The sequence below is a fragment of the Pararge aegeria genome, chromosome 1 (genome assembly GCF_905163445.1).
Source record: "Pararge aegeria chromosome 1, ilParAegt1.1, whole genome shotgun sequence".
Taxonomy (NCBI): domain Eukaryota; kingdom Metazoa; phylum Arthropoda; class Insecta; order Lepidoptera; family Nymphalidae; genus Pararge; species Pararge aegeria.
This window is the reverse complement of record NC_053180.1, coordinates 1222699-1248410: the sequence shown is the minus strand read 5'-3', so window position 1 is coordinate 1248410 and position 25712 is coordinate 1222699. Positions and strand designations below refer to the sequence as shown.

At 38.7% G+C, this 25712-nt stretch overlaps 1 protein-coding gene across 1 annotated transcript; it reads right to left on the bottom strand.

Moving 5' to 3' along the window:
- Nucleotides 1-1067: 1067 nt before the first annotated feature.
- Nucleotides 1068-17499, bottom strand: LOC120628572 (tubulin beta-1 chain-like). The gene is made up of 2 exons (XM_039897052.1): nucleotides 17351-17499; nucleotides 1068-2707 (listed from the first exon to the last, which is right to left on the bottom strand). Exons 1-2 carry the CDS (start codon nucleotides 17405-17407, stop codon nucleotides 1421-1423), a joined length of 1344 nt encoding a protein of 447 aa, XP_039752986.1. The 5' UTR covers nucleotides 17408-17499; the 3' UTR covers nucleotides 1068-1420.
- Nucleotides 17500-25712: the final 8213 nt, after the last annotated feature.

Below are 25712 nucleotides of genomic sequence, written 5' to 3'. Positions count from 1 at the left end.
TGAACACGACGACTCCTAGAATAAATTATAGAGAAACATAAAACTTCTATTTTGCGAAACCTATGATGGGGAGGGGGGGGATGTGAAATGGGGTTTAAAAGTTTCTATGAGCTGTCCTGTAATTTCAATTCTACAATAAACTACCCATTGACATCTTGGAGATGTAACTTAAAAAGTTCAAAGTTTGTATTAAACGTCAGCTTATAGAAAAGTCCTATTATAGTAGGACGACGTAATCGAGAAAAAAAGCTTGGGTGTGTATTATTGGTATAACCCTGGTGCTCTTCTAATAATTTTAAATGACAATGTGAGATTGTGATAACACAAAAAACACCCGGCTAAGTTTGTTGTGGGCTTCTTCTTAGACCAGGACGCGTTTGGAACCAGCGTAGCTTTAGTTTTAAGTTTACGAATGTGGTTATCGCCATCATCTCACTACCGTGTAATTCTTATGTACGCATCAAAAGTGCCATCTATATACTTGAATAAAGATATTTTTGACTTTTTTTGACTTTGCATCAAGGTATGGATTTATTCTGTTATTTGGTGAAAACTTTTCACTGTAGCTAAAGTAAGTGTCATCTGGGATACAGATTCTGCCTTCTGGTAGTTTACTGCAGTCTAAGATAGTAGTGGGCTAGCTCGGTTTCTGCGCGGCGTTGTACAACGCTAAATAGCTTGGCGGCACGGCTTTATTGGTAGGGCGGTAACTAGACACGGCCGAAGCCTTCAAAATTACCACGCCGAACTCGCGGGTTATCTAATTAGTAATAGCTACTTTGTTAACACTAAACTGATATTGTCTGATTAGTCTGAGCCCACAATACGCGACTGTGTCAACACCGTGTCACCTTGAATTACCCTATATTAATGAAGTCATGATTCATGATTATTATTGACCTTTGTCTCTTTCATCTCATCTCAATTATGTAAGTACTAAAAGGAGACTGTTTTTCGCCAATATTTACTAATTATTTAAATACTTACTTTATAGGAATATCAATTATTCACATTTAAGGCAGATCATTGATAAATAACACAAAATGGGTAATAAATATAAATCTTTATTATATACATTAAATTATATCGCTCAAAACAATTTTAATATCAATAAAAGTTCTGTTATTGAAGCCGACATAACGTTCGGTTCGGCCAAACTTATAATTCAATACATAATTCATAATTAATATGTATTATATTATGATCAGACTTTAACATTTCAGATCTTACTCTTAATGAGGCTTGCTGGACTCACACGGATTTTTTCGATTAAAACGTTTTCACGTTTCTTATCCGGTAATTGTTTAGTCGTGCATTCTGTTAAAAATAAGCAAGCTAATATTCATAACAGTAGTTATAGGATAACGCGAGTCAATAAAGGCAGAGTATCTACATACTCTGCCGCCCTAGGACTTGACGCTTAATGATCTTCTACTTCTTGTTCGTGCTCCTCGTCGAATTCAGCGTCCTCATCGGCGGTGGCCTCCTGGTACTGTTGGTACTCGGACACCAGGTCGTTCATGTTGCTCTCGGCCTCTGTGAACTCCATCTCGTCCATGCCCTCGCCGGTGTACCAATGCAAGAAAGCCTTGCGCCTGAACATGGCGGTGAACTGCTCCGAGATGCGCTTGAACAGCTCCTGGATGGCGGTTGAGTTGCCAATGAAGGTAGCTGCCATCTTTAGACCGCGGGGTGGGATGTCGCACACGGCCGTCTTCACGTTGTTGGGGATCCATTCCACGAAGTAGGACGAGTTCTTGTTCTGGATGTTGAGCATCTGCTCGTCGACTTCTTTCATGGACATGCGGCCGCGGAAGATGGCGGCCACGGTGAGGTAGCGGCCGTGGCGGGGGTCGCAGGCCGCCATCATGTTCTTGGCGTCGAACATCTGCTGAGTGAGCTCGGGTACGGTGAGGGCGCGGTACTGTCTGCTGCCACGGGACGTCAGTGGGGCGAATCCGGGCATGAAGAAGTGGAGACGTGGGAAGGGTACCATGTTAACAGCTAATTTTCGAAGATCTGCGTTGAGTTGACCGGGGAACCTGAGGCAAGTTGTGACTCCGGACATTGTGAGGGAAACTAAGTGATTAAGATCTCCGTAGGTGGGTGTGGACAGTTTGAGTGTTCTGAAGCAGATGTCGTATAGAGCCTCGTTGTCGATACAATAGGTTTCGTCTGTGTTTTCTACTAGCTGGTGTACTGAGAGAGTTGCGTTGTAGGGTTCTACTACTGTGTCTGATACTTTGGGCGAGGGGACTACGGAGTATGTGTTCATGATTCGGTCGGGGTATTCTTCTCTGATTTTGGAGATGAGGAGCGTGCCCATGCCGGAGCCGGTGCCGCCGCCGAGCGAGTGTGTGAGCTGGAAGCCTTGCAGACAGTCGCAGGACTCTGCCTCTTTGCGCACGACGTCTAAGACCGAGTCGACGAGCTCAGCGCCCTCTGTGTAGTGGCCCTTGGCCCAGTTGTTGCCGGCGCCCGACTGCCCAAACACGAAGTTGTCGGGGCGAAAGATCTGTCCGAAGGGGCCCGAACGGACGGAGTCCATGGTGCCGGGCTCCAAGTCGACCAGGATGGCGCGGGGCACATACTTGCCACCGGAAGCTTCGTTGTAGTACACGTTGATACGCTCCAGCTGCAAGTCTGAGTCGCCATGGTAGGCGCCGGTGGGGTCGATGCCGTGCTCGTCGGAGATGATTTCCCAGAACTGCGGAAGAAAACATCTTCATTAGTCAACATATTGATTGCCTGTATGGGAATCTTCAGATAAGGACCCGTGTTCGCATTCCAATTGTCAGACGACTCTGATATTATAAGTGGACCCTGGGGTCATTATTTCAAATGGCAGAGCACGACGACAATAAAGCTCAATGAACCATCTCGTAAATGCCCGACAGGATGCATAATACATCTTTAATGAGTACTACAGTTTGAGTACAGTGAATTACGCAAGCTGTTCGCATGATGAGTTATTGAGGTGTACACAATGAAGTCGCCTTGGCGACGGGCGACGCCCACGTCTTGTCCGTATTGGGCTGATCTGCCCATATAAGTAGTGAACGTATTGTACCAGTACCAGCGGCTGAACTTAACTTATTAGCATTCGAATGTCTTTTCGAATCTTTTTAAACCCTGGCCCAATTGCCTGAGGCGCCATATGGTCAGAAATTTGCCTGTGCAATTGTATTTGCATAACTCTGAATAGTCATATGTGGATGTAATGAAAATGGGAGTTCTTAATTGGTTAAATAGTTGGCATATGAATGGAAACGGTGAAGTAATCCTTGACAATAATACAGAGGCCACTGGTGGCTTACCGAGCGATCGGAAAACATTAAAATTCAGCATTACGCTCGAGACGATAAGCATGATGTCATTCTTGTAGGCTGTGCGTGTAGGTGTGGCTGTGTGGGTAAGCGCAGTACGACGCCTTATATGAGAAAATGACTAATATGGTCGCCAGCTTTTGGCTCAGGGCTCTGAGGTTCGAGGAATCAGCGTGTATTGCTAATCAACAAGTGCCTTGGGAGTTGAGTATGGCTCTCGCACTTAAGTAAACATTTTTCTCGTAGCATATTTATGTGGCTTGTTAGTCATACTTAATTTAAACCACATTAGGCATATGAATAAACTTGAAATAGTTGAATAGTAAGTTAATGATTGGGGCTGTTAAAAAACATTTAGTTGATACTTATAAAACAACATGCAGATGTGTCTTAAAAAGTTTAAAGTTTGTATTAAACGTAAGCATATAGAAATCCTATTATAGTTTAAAGGACTGCGTCATCGATAAAAAAGCTTGGGTGTGAATTATTGCTCTAACCAGTTTGCTCTTCTAATAATTTAAAATGACATTGTGAGATTGTGATAACAAAAAAAAAACACCCGGCTAAGTTTGTTGTGGGCTTCTTCTTAGACCAGGACGCGTTTGGAACCCTTGTAGCTTTAGTTTTAAGTTTACGAATGTGGTTATCGCCATCATCTCACTACCGTGTAATTCTCAGCATCAAAAGTGCCACCTATGGGCCTTCTTGAATAAAGATATTTTTGACTTTGACTTGGACATGTAAATTTTTTTAATACTTAGTAAATTGTCACTTTGTTTTATAAACAAAACTGTAGGTACTAAAATTGTACATAAAGCCTTAAAATTATCTATAAATCTACGCTGAGAGGATAACAATGTGTATAATACAAAAAACGGCATAAAATTTGGCTTGATATCACGAGGACTAGGCTAACCAGACCGGGATATGTAATTTTACGTCCTTATTCATTCCTAGTTAGGTGAAACTGGTATGAAAGATTGTGTAGCACTTATCTTCTTGCTTTTATTCTACCTTATACATCTCCTCTTAAAACCAAAGACGGGTTCGTTATTTTGGCTTTAGCATAATTTTTGCGACCGACTCACTGACGTCAATCCTCTTTGGGAATGTATTCGTTGTACTTATAAAGCATTGAGTTTTGTATTGATACCTAATTGAATGTTTATAATTATGCTCAATACCAGAATGGAGTTAGAAGTGCGTCGCCCAACTACGTGCCTCGGAGAGCATGTGAACCCATCTATCCCGGTTATTATTACTAAAAAGTGATAACCGTTACTAATATTATAAAAGCGAAAGTATGTTTGTTTATTTGTTTGTCCTTCCTTTAACAACTAATCAAATTGATTTTTTGGCGTAGAGATAGCTGAAAAGGCAGAGGGTACCTTACATACCTTATACTTCATAGCTAAACATGAGCTCGACTGTGAGATGAAAAAGAGAGAAAAAAACACCTGTCTAAGTTTGTTATGGGCTCTTCTTAGACCAGGGCGCGTTTGGAACCCTCCTAGCTTTAGTTTTAAGTTAACGAATGCAGTTATCACCATCACTAACATTAGTGGTAACATGTTACATGTATGAACGCATATAAGTGCCTGTGAGGTATACATGAATAAAACATTTTTGAATTTGAATTTGATATAGGCAGAGGCGTGCATAGAGCATTTTATATCATCTGCATACCCTCTATGCACGCCACTGGACATAGACTATTGTTTACCAAGGATGAAACGGTTCCCACGAGATTTGTTATAATACTTTATAAACGCCGACAAATCATAATGCACGCTTATTGGTCTATGTTCTAAAACCTTATCTTAAATGATATCTTTGTCCAGCAGGGAGAGTGGCTGAGGTCAGGGGATTTCACGGCCTGGAGTAGTGGTAAGAGCTTTTCTTATAAGCGGTGGTCCCGAGTTCGATTAAAACTCTGCCCCCGAAAGTTTAGCTGTAGTCCTAACTACAAGGCTACGCTTGATATGCTCGTATCAGTTCGCATCAATGTAATTGATGATACGTTTTTGAGAGGTAATTACCTTCATAAAAAAGGCACACGAATATTATTACACTTTCGAATAATTTCAGTAAAGAAGTTTTGAGTTTAAATAAAAAGTGAAAGGCGATCGGTTCGATGGTGCGAGCGCGGACTTTCTTGGTAACTAGATAAGACGAGATGAAAGTGTGCGACCCGAGAAATGAATGTGCCACTTGCGGGGAAACCGTACGGGCACAATGGCTGTCTGCTGGTACTACGAAAGGTTTTATTGCACTTCAAAGCGGCCATTTCCGTTACACGGTTTCTAAATAGCAAGCCTGGGCATAAATCTATGTTGATTGGACACAAATCTCAATCTTTTTTTCAATTGACAGATAGCTCATCTGCTTGTGTAAAGCCATCCTATGAACAGTTCAAAACTTCGCAGCACGACTAGAATGGGCAGGAGACAGTTATCTCCTTGTGAAAAGATAAAAATGTAACTTCTCCCACAGCTTTATCCAACTCTCAGAGCACTGGCGCACAAGTGGAAATAATATCCAAAAAATGGGGTAAACTTCTCCTATTCCAGGACAGCCTTGTGGTTAAGAATTCAGCTTTTCTTTTGGATGTTATGTGCAAAGTCAAAGTCAAAGTCAAAAATATCTTTATTCAAGTAGGCCCACAGGTGGCACTTTTGATGCGTACATAAGAATTACACGGTAGTGAGATGATGGCGATAACCACATTCGTAAACGTAAAACTAAAGCTACGAGGGTTCCAAACGCGTCCCGGTCTAAGAAGAAGCCCACAACAAACTTAGCCGGGTGTTTTTTTTTTTTTTTTTGTTATCGCCATCTCACAATGTCATTTTAAATTATTAGAAGAGCAACCTGGTTAGAGCAATAATTTACACCCAAGCTTTTTTATCGTTTACGTAGTCCTTTATACTATAATAGAACTTTTCTATAAGCTTACGTTTAATACAAACTTTGAACTTTTTAAGAGACATCTCCAAGATGTCAATTGGTAGTTTATTGTAGAATTGTATGCAATTTCCTTTAAACGAATTATGAATTTTATGTAACCTAGTATATTGCACTGTAAGTTTATTCTTACTTCTAATGTTTAAATTATTGCAGTCACATTTTTTCTTAAATTTAGAAATGTTTTCATCGATTAAATATCACTTACTTTAACGGTGAAGGAAACATCGTGAGGAAACCTGCATCCCTGAGAGTTCACAATAATGTTCTCAAAGGCGTGTTAAGAACACCAAAACGCATTTGGTCAGTTATTTGGTCATTTGGTATCTTCTACATGTACTGACCAAATGCGGCCGGAAACTTTTACATTGCAGAAGGAGTCGCCCGTGCCCTGTATTGGGCCGTTAATGGGTTGATATGATGGTAATATTATGGGGAGGGTAATTCAGGAGTGGGCAAAACCGTAGAAGTTCTAGCTCGTAATAAATCATAGGGTACTCGGAAGTAACTTGTAACTAGGCCACGTCACTTTCATATGTAGGAAGTATAAATTCAGAAATAACTCATGGTCGGAGAGGCAGAGCGTCTTTAACGGTCCCATAGATAACATGGCTAAGTGTGTGCGCTATGGCGATGGTTATTTTCAACTGCGGGCGTCGACCGGGCGGCCGTTGACCCCATCGGATGTGGGGGGTACGATAAGATAGGTAATATAACTCTAGTTGCGCGAAGATTTTCGTAATAAAATGGGTAATTCAAATCTATCTGCAGCCTTTACACTTCATACCTAAACAACACGTTCCAAACTTCCAACAAAAATCCGAAATTAATTAAAATCAAATTAAATACCAGCACGGCTAGCAGGAGACAATTATCTCCCCGGGGAAAGGATAAAAATTTAACTTTAATAAATATTTTACTCCCACAGCTTTATCCATTGTCAGAGCACTGGGTCACAAATGTAAATAATACCCAAATAAAATGTATGTAATAATAAACGGGGGTAGACTCCTATTCCATGTTACCGTGCTGTAGCAGGTGGAAACGTTAATTATATCCTTTGTCAGGATATAATTTTTGTCCCCTGCCCGTGCTAGCCCAGCAGGGGATATAGTCGAGGACTTATTTTTATCTCCGCCTATGCCCTGAAGTGCCAACAGTTTTTTTATTTATGCGAAAGGTTTTTTTTTCCTACTTTTCAGCCCGAGATTGTCTTATAAGACTCAAAAGCTACGTTATGTCACGGAAATCTTTGATATAACTGCAGTCTACAGTTTGGCACTTGCCAGCACCTACAAATGTTATGTTCTCGTTTCGATTTCCTTTTGTTTCTCAAGTTATTCCAAGCGTTTGAAGAAATATATTCTATATAATTTCTACACATTATTATCTTCTACATGTACTTTCCAAATGTACCTACTGTGAATGTTTAATAAAGTAGGTATTGTATATAATTTGAAAATTGAAGATTTAAAACGCTCAAATCTAATTAGTCAATGTGAAAAGAATATTTATTTTACACACATTTTTTGTAACTACATGATGAGATGGCGTCGATACCTCACAGATTCATACAATATATAAAAAGAAAAATACAAGGTGTTATTAAAAACGCACCCTGGGCTGTTTGGTATGGAGTATAAGGATTGAAGAAATTATAAATTACAGATACAGATTCTCCTGCTGTTCGCCGAGTAGGTATAGCAAAATAAGCTTAATTTTCACAATGTACCATGGATTTTCGCAAAGAAACGCCTGCTTTTATCCAATGTGAAACTTGTTTCCAAATAAACAAATTAAAGACAGATATAATTGTGCGCTTATCGCTGACGTCAGCTTTATCATGCTTACCGAATACCATGTGCTCATGATAAGATTGCCAAGCGATTTCAAATGATATCAACCTTTGTTTCGGCTTTTGTCTAGCTGATATCGGGTTGCAGTCGCCGAGGAATAAATAATGCGCGGAAAATCTACCAGAGGTTGAAATCTCAAGCCTATAAGGCTACCAATCGATTGATCGTCGATCGACAGCGTTAATTGGTCTTCGTTGATCGATAAAACTAGCTATATTCCATTAGCTTCTTTGGATGACAGCGCACCGGCTTGTCTAACAGCTCGATCGACGTCAACATTTCTATTCTACTATCGATTGCTTGATTGGCCTGGTACAAACTATCGATCGACGTCAACTGATCCATTCTACAAGCGATGGATCGATTGGGTTGATAACATCCTATGAATTCGGGGGGGAAAGTCTTCCTAAATGCACTCCTGTAAACCAATTAGGGGTATAGGTTTAATATAACTGCCATACCACTAACAGGTTAGCCCGTTACATCATCAGTTGAGATATCAGTCAAGGGCTAACATATGCTGGAATAAAAAAATAAAGAACTACTTTAAACCGTAGGGACTATTTGCATTTGTAGCTCATAACTGTACTTAAGACCTAAAATGTTGCATAGGTATTTGGAATGGATACGTGATAGAATGCATTGTCAATAAATTATGCAGGGATCTGTGTCACATCGCAGTATCGCCAATCTATTTATAATAACATTGTATTCGTAAGGCAAAACGGCAGCCTTCGCAAACAAAAACAACGGACATAATAATCAAGGGTACAGAGATAAAAATTATATAATATCATATGCATACCAAAAAACGAACAGTAGAATTTCAGGTTTCAATATAAGCGGTGATAGCCTAGTGGGTGGCATCGGCTTTGCTTTCGTGGAGACCAAGTTCGATCCCCGGCACGCAACACTGAATTTTCGGAGTTATGTGCGTTTTTAATCTAAACAATTTAAATATCGCCAGTCAATAATTAATTTGAAATAATTGGCATTGGGAAACGGCGATAGCGTATTAGGTAGGAGATCGATTTCACTTTCGGAGGGCCGAGTTTGAATCCCAGCTCGCACCTCTAACTTTTCTACTTTATGTGCGTTTAAATAATTAAAATATCACTCGCTTCAACGGCGAAGGAAAACATCGTGAGAAAACCTGCATGCCTGAGAGTTCCACATAATGTTCTGAAAGGTGGGTTGAGTATCTCAAAATCAAAATTCAAATTCAAATTCAAAATTTCTTTATTCATGTAGGCCTATCACAGGCACTTATGAAGCATTCATACATATTTGTTTACATAATTGTAAGGGGATGGTGATAACTTCGTTCGCCAACTTACTCTAAAGCTACGAGGGTTCCAAACGCGCCCTGGTCTAAGAAGAGCCCACAACAAACTTAGCCGGGTAAATTTTTTTTTTTCGCTTTCACCATCTTCCAGTAAATTTAAATTAAGCTATGAAGCTAGAGCAATTCACACCCAAGCTTTTTTATAGTTTAAATAATCCTTAATATTATAATAGTATTTTTCTATTATAACTAACTGACCCCAGCGCCATATGTCGGGCTGATTTGTGAATCTAAACAATCCAGGGTGACACCCAAACGCATACCGAAAAATTCATTCAAATCGGTTCAGCCGTCTAAGAGGAGTTCAGTGACATACACACGCACACGAGAAATATATATATAAAGATATTAAGGATTATTTCTGTTGTCTGGATCTGAAACCCCTTCTCATTGTGGGAGGAGATCCGTGCTCTGTAGTGGGCCGGAAATGGGTTGGTGATGATGGTGATGATGATACCAAAGATGAGCTGAATGATATTGTTATTGGATAAATATTATGTAAATTAACTCACTATACCGCCAATCAATTGAGTAACAATACTGATATTGGATTTTCGGTGGTAATTACAATTATCAATTAATTATCTGAAATTAATCCCTTCCCTATCCTTATCCCTATCCCTACTAATATTATAAAATGTCAATGTAAGTTTGTTTGTTACGCTTTCACGCAAAAACTACTTAAACGATCCACATGAAACTTTGTACACTTATTCTTGGAAGTGTTAGAAGTAATATAGGATACTTTATATCCCGACATTAAGCTCGGTTCCTTTGGGAGAGGGGATGAAAGTGTTTGACGATTTTACACTATAGCTCCGACAAATTTTAACCGATTTTAATAATTATTTTTGTACAATAGAGATTATAATATGTGTTTAATTTTGCCTAAACTTTGTGAAGATCTGATGAATGTGGTTGGAGATAGAGAACATAACTTATCAGCGGACAACAACAAACCCCTCGTTTAAGGCTTAGCGTTACTGAATATTTTTTAGAACTACTTTTAGTAGTCGCGGGCAACAGCTCGTAGGATTATAAAGCTGTAGTTCGTTGGTTTATGAGTTAAAAAGTAAAGTAGGTCTAGGAATAGTTAAAATAAACTATTTGTTACTTTTCTGAAACCTTTCATTCATTCTAGTTTCAATACTTTGTTTTGTTTCATTAACAATGACGTGTCGAGATGGCACCATTCGGTGTTCCGAGCCAGCAATTACGTGCTCAAATTACAATTTAATATTTAGTTACAATGGCCTGTGTAGTCCCAATCCGTCCGTCCGTCATCGTTTCGACCAATTTCATCTAATGATGATGGAACCGGACAATGGACGAAAATGGCTCGAATTTTTCTAGTCTGATGACCGCAAATTATATGTTTGCCTGCAGATTCATAGTTTGTTACTTTTACGTCAACGATTGCCTAATTAAAAGTCGCAACCGCATAGTGCAAAGTTCAATTCCATTTAAATTGAATTTTAGGGTTCAAAAAAGAATGTCATACTTTTTATGGGATGATTTCTCCGATAAGTGTTTGATGATTTGTTCTGAGGAGTACCATTGTTTACATAAACTAAATCGAGTAGTAGTCGAGCTTTTTATGACAGAGCTCACCCGGGGAAGTGCTTATTTCTGCCGCTAAGCAGCATTGTTGCTGTGTTCCGGTCTGAAGGACGTGGGTGCCGGCGTAATTTCAGGCACATAAGCCTTAACACCTACGCTATGACCTACATTACAAAATATAGAATAGCTAGATCTAAACAAGTGGGACAGCCAACAGCGACCAATACACTGGGCCGAATGCTAACTAGCATTCAGCGAAAGAAAATTGTGTGTTGGACACACGCAGTGACTTCTGTCGCTTGAAATCCCTACAAAAGGCATTTGCTCAGAAGTATGAATGAATGAATGAATGAATATACTTTTATTGCACACCACAAAAAGGACATAGAACAGAAAGAAAAGTATAACAAAACAACGTTTACAATTTGGCAGCCTTATCGCTACATAGAAGTAGACTGACATCAGTTTAAACAGACCGACGACCATAAAAATGAAGTATTGCTCACTGTCTATAAAACATAAGAGTAGGTATAATAGTATATTAAAGAATGAAAAAACCAAAAGAGGTAAATTTGCGTGGTACAGAGGTGGCATGACGGAGTAAGGGAATTTCATTTAGTTGTTTTCTTTATCATATCAATCCATTACCGCCCACGGGCGACCATATGAGAGGGGAGGCCGTAGTCCACCACGGTGACTCTGTGCGGATTGGTGGACTCCACACTCCTCCGAGAATATTGTGGAGAACTCTCAGACATGCAGGTTTCCTCGCGATGTTTTCCTTCCCCGTTGAAGCAAGTTATATTTTAATTGATTTATACGCACATAACGTAGAAAAATTACAGGTTGGTTGGGATTCGAAGTCGGCCATCCGAAAGTGTAGTCGAAGTCCTACCCACTAAACTATCATCGCTTCCACATCAATAACAATAAATACAAAAAATCTACTCAGCTGTTTGTATGCAGTAGGTACTCTTTCTAACATTCACGCCTCTCCGACATTGAAATTCCAAGCTGAGACGTCTCAATTCTCAAGTGACTCACATTCCGAGAAAGGTTATTCAAAGTAGGTACGTACTTGCTTTATAATCAACACTTTAAACATGGCGGGGCTGTTACTTTAACTTTCTAAGAGAATATATAATAATCTGCTTCGAAATTATTATAATATCAATGCCAAATGCTTATTCCTTTTGAATTCTATTTCAACTATTTATTTATTTACGATCTGACAAAATGTTACATAAACAATTGCTCCAGTTTTATAGACACTCCAAATAGGTGATACATCATCGTAATCGTTATCAACAGACTTTAACAGTCTGTTGGGCTAAAGGCATCTCTTAAAAGGAAGCTTTGCCCATAATCACTACGCTGGGCAGACAGGTGGGTGATGGCTCTAGATGGTAGTAGCACAGAGAACGCTGCTGCCTTTTGTCCATTATATTCCCTTAGTCGCCTCGTACGACACCCCTGGTGAGAGGAAGGGGTGGTGACTACTAAATAAATAAATAAATATACTACGACGCTCATGAAACTTTGTACACATATTCTTGGAAATAGGATACTTTTTATCCCGAAATTAACCTCGGTTCCTTTAGGAGAGGGGATGAGTGTTTGACGATTTTACACCATAACTCCGAAAAATTATAACCGATTTAAATAATTATTTTTGTACTATAGAGATTATAATATGTGTTTAATTTTGCCCAAACTGTGGTTGGAGATAGAGGGCAGAACTCCTCAGCGGACAGCAGCAAACTCCTTATTTAAAAGGCTTAGCGATACTGAATACTTTATTTTTTTTTAGATCTACAACTAATTTTAATGCCACATTAAAAAACAAAATCAAACGCAGACGAAGTCGCGGGCAACAGCTAGTATTTTTATAAATAATATACAAAAATACATCTAATATGCAGATAAACACCCAGCCACTGAAAAACTTTCATGTTCATCACACAAAAATTTTCCAGTCGTAATCGTACCCACGTCATTGGACACAGAAAGCAGGGTCGCTGCCACTGCGCAAGTCGGCCGCCAACTGTATTTTGATCTGCCACACGGTAAATAAGCTATACGTATCGTTCTAAATATTCAATGAAACGTCAATTGTTTGGTAAAAATCACACGCCTTCGGTAAGCCAAACTCCATTGGAAATGTTACTTCTTGATGGCAAATGCTTAACTTGCTAGTGCTTTCTGGATCTCTTCAAATAATAAATAACAATACAGTATTTTGCATGATCGCATTCGAAATCTCATGATCAACAAATTATTAAACATTTGATATTGAAATAAACAAAATTGGTTTATCCTTCATAACACGACTTCGAAACATGGCCTGAAAGAAAGCTCAGACTCTTTCAGTCATTAGAGACTTGAAGTATCTACAACGTGTAACCGAATTATGAAATACTGTTGAAGGGTACGTAAGTATATTTAATAAGGAATCACCCCAAGTAATATATATCACCCCCAGCATATTAAGTTTTCCATACATATAATTCAAAACATTCATATGACAACCCTAATGAAGATAGAAGACCGACACGCGCATAGCACCTTTCTAATAGAATAAGCAAGTGACAGGAGTCACTTGATTTTAATTTTGCATGTGATGTTAGGGTTGTATCTTCTTTTTTTTAGAAAAAACTATGGCAGTGGTTTCCTCAAAAACTATTAGCGTTTTTGTTTTACAGAGAAGTCTCAGAGACAGTAAATAACGCGCCTCTCTAGCCTGTAAAGTAATATTTCGGTTTTCATTTACACGTTATATATTCAATACTATAGCATAAAAGTAGAGGGATGTTTGTAGAAGAACTCAGCAACTCTTCCTGAGGCCTCCAATTGGAAAGATAGATTTTCCTGGTTTATTCCAGAATTAAGCCCTTGTCTGCAATCTCAATAAACTTGGTGATAAATAATGGTGAAGTTAAAGATTGTAGCGGGCGAACCTGCTAGAGGTATATCAGTTATATTGATGCCATACCCCTAATCGGTTTCTACTCGAAAAAGTACTGGAATGCTAAACGTCCGATAAAGTCGTTAGTAACCTAGTAACTTGCCACCAAACCAGAACAGAGAAAATTCAAATACTGAAATTGCCTTTACCGGGAAATCAACCTAGGTACAATGTGGATGTATCTACACAAGGCCTTCGTCCATCCTTGAACATTTATCAGAGAGTACAACGTCAGTTTTCTTTGCGTTGTTTTACTTGTAAAGAGAAACTTGGGTACATGTACAGCAATTAAAATCGATATAATTACAAGTGGGTATCAGGTAGAAAGTGTTATCGTGCCAGATACAAATCTGCGGACGCCGGATATACATGCAAATAGAATGCCAAACCCGCAACCCGCTGGATAAGGGGAAAGCAGTATTCCGCAGGTTGCGTTGGAATTGGGTTCTATTCTTGCCTCGTTGATCTAAACCTGGAGGGGAGAATTTTCGACTACAGGTCACGAGCTCCCTTAGAATGCGTCCTATTTTTAAAGATGAGGCAAAGTTTTATTTAATAGATCATCCTCACATGGTAAGTGGTAAACCTTCACAACAGAGTAACACTTCGCAGGGCATCCAAGTAACATGTCCTGCAAAGTGCGGACCTGTGTCCATCAACACAAACAGGCAGGCAGGGAGGCAGGCAGGCACAGGTGTTAAATTGTATGTGACTGTAAATGCGTGTGGCTAGTTACCATCCTACCGTCAAAGACGTGCCGCTAAGCGATCTAGCGTTCCGGTACTATGTCGCGTTGAAACCGATTAGGCTATGGATTCAATGTAACTGCCATAATCCCCAACAGGTTAGCTCGCTGCCATCTTAAACTGCATCATCACTTACCACCTAAGTTTATAGTCAAGGGCTAACTTGTTATAGAATAAAAAGAACCGGTAACCATGCTTCTCAACCGGATGTGGAAAAAAATCTTCTTGAGAACTCCCATACATTGAGTTTTCTTGTAACTTTACTAACGTGGATTAACATCCCAGTTAACGAAGTTCTTGTGGTTAATTGATGTGTTAAACTAAAGTTCTTTGCCAATTTCCGACAGGAGAATAAACTGCCACAAGTTAAAGAAATGTAGATGATAATTTCGTAAGTTAGTTAATACCAAACGCAAGCGATAGCCTGACCCACTTTTGCATTTTGTATCTTTTTAACGATTTATAGCAGTTAGATTTTGTATGTACTGACGATTTTAGTATTATGTTGAATCGTCAAATAGTGAAACAGTTTTAAACTATCAGTTTTTAATATAGACCAAAAAAAAACCTCGCCAAATCGCTACTACGCATTTCTATATATACAACGTCTTACGAAATTAAGAAATACTGTTGAAGGGCGCATAAGGTTATTTCATAAGGAATTACCTTGTAAAAATATTAAATCTTGTAAGTATATTTATTTTTCCATACAAACTAATTCAAAACATTCTTAATGTTTACTTTTAAAGTGTACGCGTCACTTTAAAAGTAAACATTAAGAATGTTTTGAATTAGTTTGTATGGAAAAATAAATATACTTACAAGATTTAATATTTTTATATAAATAATAAAATAAAGTGACAGGTGTCACTTGATTTTACTTTTGGATTCGATGTTAGGGCTGTATCTTATTACTTGCAGTAAAAACTATGGCAATGGTTTTTTAAAAACTACTAGCGTTTCGGTTTCACAGATAAGCCTTAGATACAGTAAATAATATACGTCTAAATGCCTCTGAAGCATTATTTCGGTTTTCATTTACACATTGTATAAATATGCTGTCAATTGTATGACCATGCAAATATGGTGCCCAGAACGAGTTATTTAGTATCCTTGTTAGGCTTAACTGTTTAAATATTGTTGATGCAGAGAAACTAATTGTCGTGTCCTTTCAACCCTAATGGCAACACGAGGTAGAATGTTTTGAATTCTATTTTGGTACAAATCGATAACAGTTTGTCGATAAGTCGTAAATATATAAGTAAGTACCACGTACAAAACGAAATGAGTCGATGAAATAATTATCGCCGAGGCGAACTAGGAAAGTGCCAGGTTTAGACATTTATTGATTTTCCGAGGTAAATTTTTCACCACAACCTGGCGTGGTTCAGTTTTTTTTATTCCACTACAAGTTAGCCCTTGACTGCAATTTCAACTGGTGGTAAGTTAGGATGCAGTCTTAGATGGTAGCGGGATAACCTGTTAGGAGGTATGGTAGTCATACCCCTAATCGATTTCTACGCGACATCGCACCGGAACACTAAATCGCTTGGTGGCACGTCTTTGTCGGTAGGGCGGTAACTAGCCACGGCCAAAGCCTCCCACCAGACAAACGTTGAGACTTGAGTCGATGTTAATCATGTGATTGCGCTGGTCAAGCTGATCAACGTTGACATTTATCACTAACTGAATAAGTGACCGAATTCGGTCCTCCGCTTGTTCTTGTTGTTTAATATTCCTCTTTGCCTAGGTGTGCACTTTAAACTGCCAGTCTTTTTAACATCATCAATATCAGCTTGTTTAAGGCCCACTGCTGGACACAGGCCTCTCCTCTCATAATACAGAAGGTTTTATAGCATAAAACCAACACGCTACTCCAATACGGGTTGGTAGACTAAACCCATGTTTTGGACCATAACTGAGACCGATGGCTTACCGTGTTATTCGAGGGGTGCCTAGAGCCAATTTTCAAACACCCAGCTGGCACTAAAAAATTATAGAACAAACCTAGCCTTTTAAATTGGGCAGGCCCGGGAATCGAAACCAGCTTAGCCCGTTATGCCCGCGAGCTCATACTAGAGCAGTGGTGAATCCAAGCTTTAACCGTCTTTAACATAAGTAAGAAGTCTTATACCCAGCGGACGAAAAACGAAAAACGAACCAAATTATATTATTACATCATATTTAGTGTATCTACTATCAATTATGGAACCTATCCCATTTTCCCCCCGTTTGGTTCGTTAGGGGGTGGCATTTTCTCACCCCTAGCCCCATTGCGTGTATTACATTCCAAATTTCAACACAAGCTAACCCATTTTCTAATGCCGGAACAATGGTATGCAGTACAGAGCCATTTACCTCACCTACTTTCTCTGAGTCTAAAGAAAATTATTGGAATATCCTACTAAAAAAAAACATAGTACCAATTCACTTGGTGGTACTCGTGTAGTGAGAATTTTCCAGAATCATTACCATATTATATTACCATTTCCACGTAAACCGGTATGCTAACGTCAAACACGAACTAACGGTTCGGCGGTTCATTTTCGTTCATTATCTGTGAGAATTGTCAAAAAACTGTCACTTACTTTAGCTCCGATCTGGTTCCCGCACTGGCCGGCTTGCAGATGCACGATTTCCCTCATTTTGGATTATAAAATTGCAATAAATTACTTAAACACTAAACACGTGACTCTCGCACAACACAGCTCGGTTATTTGATCAGAAGCCGGCTCAACGGGGTATTTTTGAGGCCAGCTTCGCCTCCGCGCGTCGGTGTGTTCCCGCGCCTTGATTGGTCGGCCATCTTGCCCAGAGCCAACTTCACTACCATACGAGACCTTATCATACAGCGATGCACATTCAGTAAATAATGTGTTTGAACGATTACACTCTTTATTTTGTACTCGTTAAAGATTACAGCTGTTTCGTCTGCGTTCTTGGTACATTGTACTGATATGGCGAGATACTACTTTGTCTAAATATGGCGCGATATTGCTTGCTGCATTATTATTTTTAACCCGAGGGATCGTTTGAAACAGAAGGGCCCGACCTGTAATTGGGTTTATAAAAAGTGGTTTGGTTCTGTTTTACATGCGACATCCCTTCGTTTAGTTCACGCATTATATTTAGACTATGAAAGCGAAATTAATTATGATTACTAATGAAAAATGGCTGACATGCCTAAACTTCAGTTTGTTATTAGTAAAATTACAGTTGTTGACATAAGCTAAGTACTGTTTATGTTCCGATTCAAAATGAATTTATTTTAAGTAGGCCTATCCTACTTCAAAAAATTTCAATGGTGAAATTTGCAGTAGGCAGCGGCCTGTAATTCCACCCGACTAAATTAAAAAATTAAGAATCCAAAATGGCCCTTTCCGGGCGTAGAACCCCTGTCCACCATAAAGTCTACAGCGCTGAGCTGATACCCACTAGAGAGTTCATCATCGTCACTTCAATCGATGGACGTCCACTACTGGAGATGTCTCTTAAAAAGTTCAAAATTTGTATTAAACGTAAGCTTATAGAAAAGTCCTATTATAGTATAAAGGACTACGTAATCGATAAAAACGCTTGGGTGTGAATTATTGCTCTAACCAGGTTACTCTTCTAATAATTCAAAATGACATTGTGAGATGATGATAACAAAAAAAATACCCGGCTAAGTTTTTTGTGGGCTTCTTCTTATACCAGGACGCGTTTGGAACTCTCGTAGCTTTAGTTTTAAGTTTACGAATGTGGTTATCGCCATCATCTCACTACCGTGTAATTCTTATGTACGCATCAAAAGTACCACCTATCAGTCAAAAATATCTTTATTCAAGTAGGGGCCTACTTTTTGACTTTGACTCTGACTCTGGACATAGGTCTTTTGTAGAGAGTTCCAAAGTTAACGGTCCTGGGCCGCTTGTTTCCAGGTACTACCAGTGACTCGCTGGTTTTCGTCCACCTCGTGGGGGGGTCGACGAACGCTGCGTTTACCTGTGCGTCGTCGCCATTCCAGCACCTTGGGACCCCAAGATTCTATGCATTCCCCAAACTATATGCCCCGCCCATTAAAGCTACTCGTTGAGCTACGACAGTAACTCTAATTCTTCTATGGATCTTTTCATTTCTGGTTTGATCATAGAGATACTCCGAGCATATCTTTGTTCATCGCCCGCTGGGTGACTTCCTATGAAACCCGTAGTAAGACACCACAGTAAGGCACAAGCAAAATAATAGCGCAGCTTTTATGGACAGTGCGAGCTAGCTCATAGTTAGTCATTAGTGGAAGTAGAACTTTTTGTGTCGGAGCTCGTCCGGGAAAGTACTACCGCCATGCTTATTTCAAGCGCAAAGTAGCATTGCAATGAACTTGTCTGTGGTTGTCTGTGAATTACAGGCACATGAGGCTTAACACCTTTGCTACAGATTTGCACACAGGGCGAGACTTTGCAGGACGTGCCCCTCGCATACCCAGCGAAGTGTTGCTGTGTTTATAGGCGATATAGGTTTTTATAGGCGATCGGATCATAATTCTGTTAGGAATTATGATCCTATCGCCTATAAACACAAACATGAAATTAAAAACTAACATGAAATGTGGAGTCGAAACAAAAACAAACCTAGGTAATTAATGTTTGTCCTTGCACAAGGCGGAGTATAATTTCATATCGTGAATTCAGCACTCAGCTGTCGACTCGCGTTACCACCGATCGGTGACCTGAAAACCTGCAATCACTTTAGGTAAAATACTTATAATACTGAGCCCGTAAGCAGTTTTTGAGCATGCCATGCAAAAAAATCGAACAGACGTAGGCCATTAGGTGTAGAAATCGGTTGGCTGCATGGTAATAAATCTTTGCCTTGTCCCTATCGGGAAAGAATAAACAAAAAATTGTGGAAATCGATACCAAATTCAAATTCAAAAACGTTTTATTCATACAGACCCATCACAGGCATTTATGAAGCGTTCATACGTACATATTATTAGCAATATTGGGAGCGAAACGAGCGTACATTGCCGAGGATCTGTTTGGTGTGGATTGATGAAATTATAAATTACACCATACAGATTCTCCTGCTGTTCGTGGAGCATAGCAAATTAAGCTTGATTTTTATAATATATTTTGGATTTCAGCAAAGTAATACCTGCTTCTATCCAACACGATGGTAGAGATAAAATAATCCTTATTTTTTTATTGTACGGGAACATGCTGGTCGATAATTATCTCCTGCCCATGCTAGCCGTACTGTGAGCTTGCACCGGTTGATAAAATGATGTTGACAGAGATTCCTTATATTTTTTCCTACTTTATAATGTTTGTGAGAAATATAAATAGGTTAATGAGCGTATTAATAAATAAACTCTAGGTACTCTTTAAGGAAAACACATTATTTACCTACCCAGTATGTCAGGGGCAATGTGTTTTATAGTTAAATGTGAGTTTCCTAGCCTAATATGAACATAATCATTATGAGTAAGACTAAATCCGAAGAAATTACGCATTTATATTCAGGACGGGTTATTTTGTATAGCTGTATGTTGTTTATCCTGATAAAATGTGGCCTATAAGACGCCTTCAAAAGTTCATCCTGTAATGTAGTAAGTTAGTCCTGGATTTGTCAATAGACCGTTTAGCGCGAGGCCTAGGGCCGGCAGCATCATAGGGAAAGCGGATGTCGGACGCTCCCTAGAATACAGAGGATAAAAGTCACTGATTTTCTCATGGTTTTTATACTCATCTCTAAAAAGTATATAAAAATAATGTTGAGTATCTTGCCGGCTCTTCTCATAGAATCTGCCTTCCGTACCTGTGGTAGAGTCACAACAAACAGACAGATTTGACGTTTCAAAAGTGCTTATAAACTTTTTGAATTTGAATACAATTATCAATCAAGGAATTAACCGTTATCGTACTTCAGTTCGACTTGCGTAAATTTTGTTAAAAAAATAAAAAAAATCCACGAAGTTTTTTTAGGTAAGTAAGCTAATGCTTACTTGTCTTCTCTGTTTTTCACCTCCTTCCTTAATATGAAATATTTTTCACAAAAGAACATAGGGCGGCGGAAATCTAACTCATAGAAATATATATCCGGCACTGTTAGTCCGTGAAATATCCATCAAAATCAGTTAAGCCATGCGTTCTTTTAGAATCGGGGTATTTGCGCTGACTTCTTATGACATTTTACCATCATCAGCATCATAATTTCAAACAATGGACGTCCACTCCTGGACCTAGGTCTTTTGTAGGGAGTTCCGCAATCCACGGTCCTGGGCCGCTTGCCTCCATCGGCTCCCTACTTTGAAATGGGAAGTATATTTTACCGAGGCACGTTAAACCACGGTTAACGTTTGATGCTTTCGCAATAGGATGTTTCACTTATTTAAAAAAATTAAACTTTTAAACGGTATATTACTAAAACATGTAGTCTTTCTCCTTAAAATTCGTAGTTCGTCCTTCTTCTCTTCGTTCTTTTTTTCTGTCTCAGTAATTTAATGTGCAAAGTCAAAGTCAAAGTCAAAAATATCTTTATTCAAGTAGGCCCATAGGTGGCACTTTTGATGCGTACATTACATGAGAATTACACGGTAGTGAGATGATGGCGAAAACCATATTCGTAAACCTAAAACTAAAGCTACGAAGGTTCCAAACGCGTCCTGGTCTTAGAAGAAGCCCACAACAAACTTAGTGCTTAAATATAAGCTAGAAATTTCTCTCTCAATTACAAAATCACCACAAAAGCAGTTTCCCTTCGATGACGTTAACATAATGTTTGTTAAAGCTCACATTGAAGCAGCAGTACACTAAAGTCAAAGTCAAAATCAAATATTTCTTTATTCAAATAGGTGACCCTTTTGATGCGTTGTTTATTTTATTATATAACTAGCTGTTGCCCGCGACTTCGTCTGCGGTTGATTTTGTTTTTAAATTATTCAGTATCGCCAAGTCTTAAATGAGTATAGTAGTTATATATATGTATAACATGTGACTGTCAATTAATTATAGACAAATAATTTGCAATAAAATAAAATTGCGACTATAATTAAAGATCTAAGCTATCCTATCTCTTAAGTTGGAGCAGACTGCTCACGGTGTACTGTTAAATTTAAAATCGGTTAAGTAGTTTAGGAGTCCATCGCGGACAAACATCGTGATAGGAGATTTATATATATTAAGATTACTAACTTGTGATAATAATAGTTGAAGCCCACCAACCCGCTTTGAAGCAGCGTGGTGGGTCTATGCTCTGAAGTCTAAACCATCACTCCTATGAGACAGGAAGCGAGCGCCCAGCAGTGATACATAAGCTGATGATGATCATGATGATTTATATTCTGGTTTAATGGCGGAGAATGGTGCAAACCCTAAATTAAAATTGTCTCCAATTTAATTCAATTTACATGTAACACGTAGTCAAAGCCAATCAGAACCAATCTGCATAACAATCCGGCACTCGCGACGTCTCATTGAGTGTGGTGGGCGGGCTCGCAATCTGGCGATCTTAAACATTGTCATTGCCCTCAAGGTCCAATCGTTGTTCGTCGCTTCCTGACAGCCATATGTTCTCATTAAGATAGTGATAAATCCAATAGAGGGTAGTGTGACCTAATTCCTTTGTTACTCAAGGTAAAGATAAATAACTTTATAAATAACTAACATATCCCTTAGCCAGTTGTATAAATATAAAACACGCATACTAGTTAGAAAAAAACTTACCGAAGTCATACATACACGAATTACTTTTAAAACTAAATCACACGAAATATGCATAAATTAAGATAACCCAAGACTAAAACTAAGTATGGCAGTAAAAGTATGCAGTTTGAGGGAGCACTACTATACTACCTAATCCGATTTTTTTGCGAGAAATCTTTTAAATCATTTCAAATTCTTTTTCAATTTTTGCTAAAATGGCATTGTTAAAATTTCTTATAAACGCGCCACCTTTTATTTTATTTTACTACTAAAAGCTGTCATTAGTTAAAGCTGTTAGTTTTGTATCTCACTAAGTGAAACTGTTTCTTTTGAGAATAAATGTGTTTAAACCTAAGGATCGTCGGCCATTGTTTTAAACCAACTTCCCTTTTTTATCTGTTCTGGCGTAACTCAACATTGCAAAATTGTTTTTGGGGTCGAAATGGTCCCATTTCTATTTCATATAGATCTGATGAAGAGTTTCGGAGACAACATAAACAATAGACATATAATAACGGCTGTAGTCTGTAACCTATTATGCAAATTATTTCTTACATGATGAAAAAAAAATTTAAAAAAAGTGTTTTGTTATTAGTACCTACCTATAAATACCGTTCGGATTTGAAAATATTTTTTGAATTTAATAGCCCAATTCTTGAATATTTTTTATCTACGATCCTTAGGAGTAGACCACCGGGCGGGCGATGCGACATGGTGGGTCGTATATGACTTTACTGGTTAGGGGGCGTCCATAAATTACGTGAGGTGTTTTTTTAAATTGTCTGCCCCCCCCCCCCCCCCCCCCCCCCTGGTGAGATGTCGTGAGATATTATTCAACCTACTCCCCCATCTCCCAATCTCAAGTGAGATTTTTCTTAATGTGGGTTTCTTACGTTAACGCGTTGGATTGTTACTGTAAAAAGACCAATGGACCAAAATAGTATATTTTTTTTTGGTTTCAATCAGGAAAAAAGATTGCATGATATTTGGCGTGACCCCCTCTCTCTCCAACGTAATTAGATGAGATTTAACTCGCCCCCCCCCCCCCTAAAAAATCTTACGTATTTTATGAACGCCCCCTTAGAAGTTTTAGTTGCAGGCATACTGCACGGTACAGTTTGAAATAAAGTTAAACCGTTTGTATTAATCGCAACCGCCGCCCGACTGGCGCCTTACTTGGTTAAGCGAATTCAGTTGCATCTATTTTTGGATGGATGTGGGGGGACATTGTCATCCGACTTGTACACGATTAAGTTATGAATCACCCAAGTATGCAATCTCGGTCACGCAAAATCCATGCTAATATTATAATTGCAAAGTATATCTGTTTGTCGCATATGTTCGGGTCAGCCACTGCACCGATCTCAATAAAATTTGGCACAGAGATAACTTGAACAGAAAAAAAATGATTGCTTTAACTGTGTACATTTGGTGGTGTAAAATTTGGTGGTCGATTGGCGAAGTGGGTAGGGACCCTGCTTTCTAAGTCCGTGGCTGTGGGTTCGATTCCCACAACTGGTTAAACTACAGAGACTATTTACTTAACAGTTCAATTATCATTTTACAATAGATTATCTGAATTCTTTTTGGTTTTGCGTCCAATAAAGTGTTTCTTCTCCATCTAATATCACCTATTCTGTGAACTAGCCTTCGAATGTGTAAATTCCAGTAACTTTATTTTGTAGGTACGCGGACGACATCGTGGGCGAGTGCTAGTTTAATAAATTAGATTGTTTGATCAAATCGTTACTGATAGTTATATAACTTAAGCAATTACATCTCACGTACCGTTCATTACTCGTTACCAGCAGACGCTGTGGGCGGCAATGGAAGTGTTTTTTTATAGTTTTAATTGAGGAACCTAGCGGATGGAAACCTGATGGTAATTGGAAACCCATCGCTATCCGTCCTGCTAATTGCGTCCGCCAACCTGAAGAGTAGGTGTTGAACCTGCCCCTCTACTGATCAGCCACGTTGGAAGAGATCTTTCTCCTGCAGCAGTGATAGCAGCAATGCTCGCGGAGGATAGAGCGTGGAAGGCGGTAGTCTCCTTCTGCGAAACTGTACTAGTCAAGAAGGAGGCTGCTGAGCGAGATCGAGAGCGAGCCAATCCTGCTCGTAGAAGACAGCGCCCTACAGGTAATCGGGAATCATATATCTTCCCGGAACGAGCTATAAGCGTTGTGCAAGGGAGGCACCGGTGCGTTCCTAGGAGATCCCGGAGACTCCCATTATGTACTGAGGCTAGCAACCGAGGGGGTTTTAGTGGGTAGAAATCCCACATAACCCAAATTCTCCCACAGAGAATTGGGTATCTTTTGAGAAGATTTCCCCCCCGTCAACAAAAAAAAAAAAAAAAGGTGTTGATATGCCAAAGTCAAAGTCAAAAATATCTTTATTCAAGTAATAATAATTCAATAGGTGGCACTTTTGAACATAAATTTGCATCTTCGAGCGCACAATAAATTAATTTTAAATTGTAAGTGGGTAGTTTTGAAGCATCATCCCATCAAAATCATATCGACGGTCAACTGCTGACGCGAGCCGCGGCTATGTCACTGCAAAGGTAACATGGATTCATCCACAACTAGATGTGACAACTTAAACTGCTACTTGGTTATTTAGTTTGGTAATTAATTTCTTTGTTTCTTAGATAGAAAATAAGTTTTATTTTTAAAATGTAAAGTTTAAGTTTTATTCTGAAAATGGTTTTTAGTAATTTTTTGAAGTTGTGTATTGCACTCTTTAATATTTTTAGGTAGTTTATTATAAAACTGAGCACAAACATTACTTTCTAAGTAATGTTTCGTTTCCCATAATTAGTTCTCGCTTGGCGTAGGATTATATTGTTGGCACTTCTCAATTGTTGTAGTTGTGGATATTTATTTATAATGTTAATGATAATAATTTAATATTTTCAATAGGGTTTCTTATTACTTCTTTTTTTTATAAATGATCTGCACTATAGACTTTTATCAACTGTAAATGTTTATTAATATAGTGTACGCATAAAAAACCTTCAAATTTAAATTAATACGTAATATTAAATGAGTAAGTATGTACCTAAATGTAAAAATACCTTAATGTTTCAATAAATATTTATTTTAAATCTTGTATTGTCTCGATATTGAAGTGAAAAGTTGTATGTATTACACGATAGCAAAGTTTTTTGTTTCTTGTGCCTTGGAATGACTCACTAGACTCAGGATTCTAATTTACCTAATTCTTCCTAGCTCGAATCCTCGGGATTTAAACTAGGCAATCA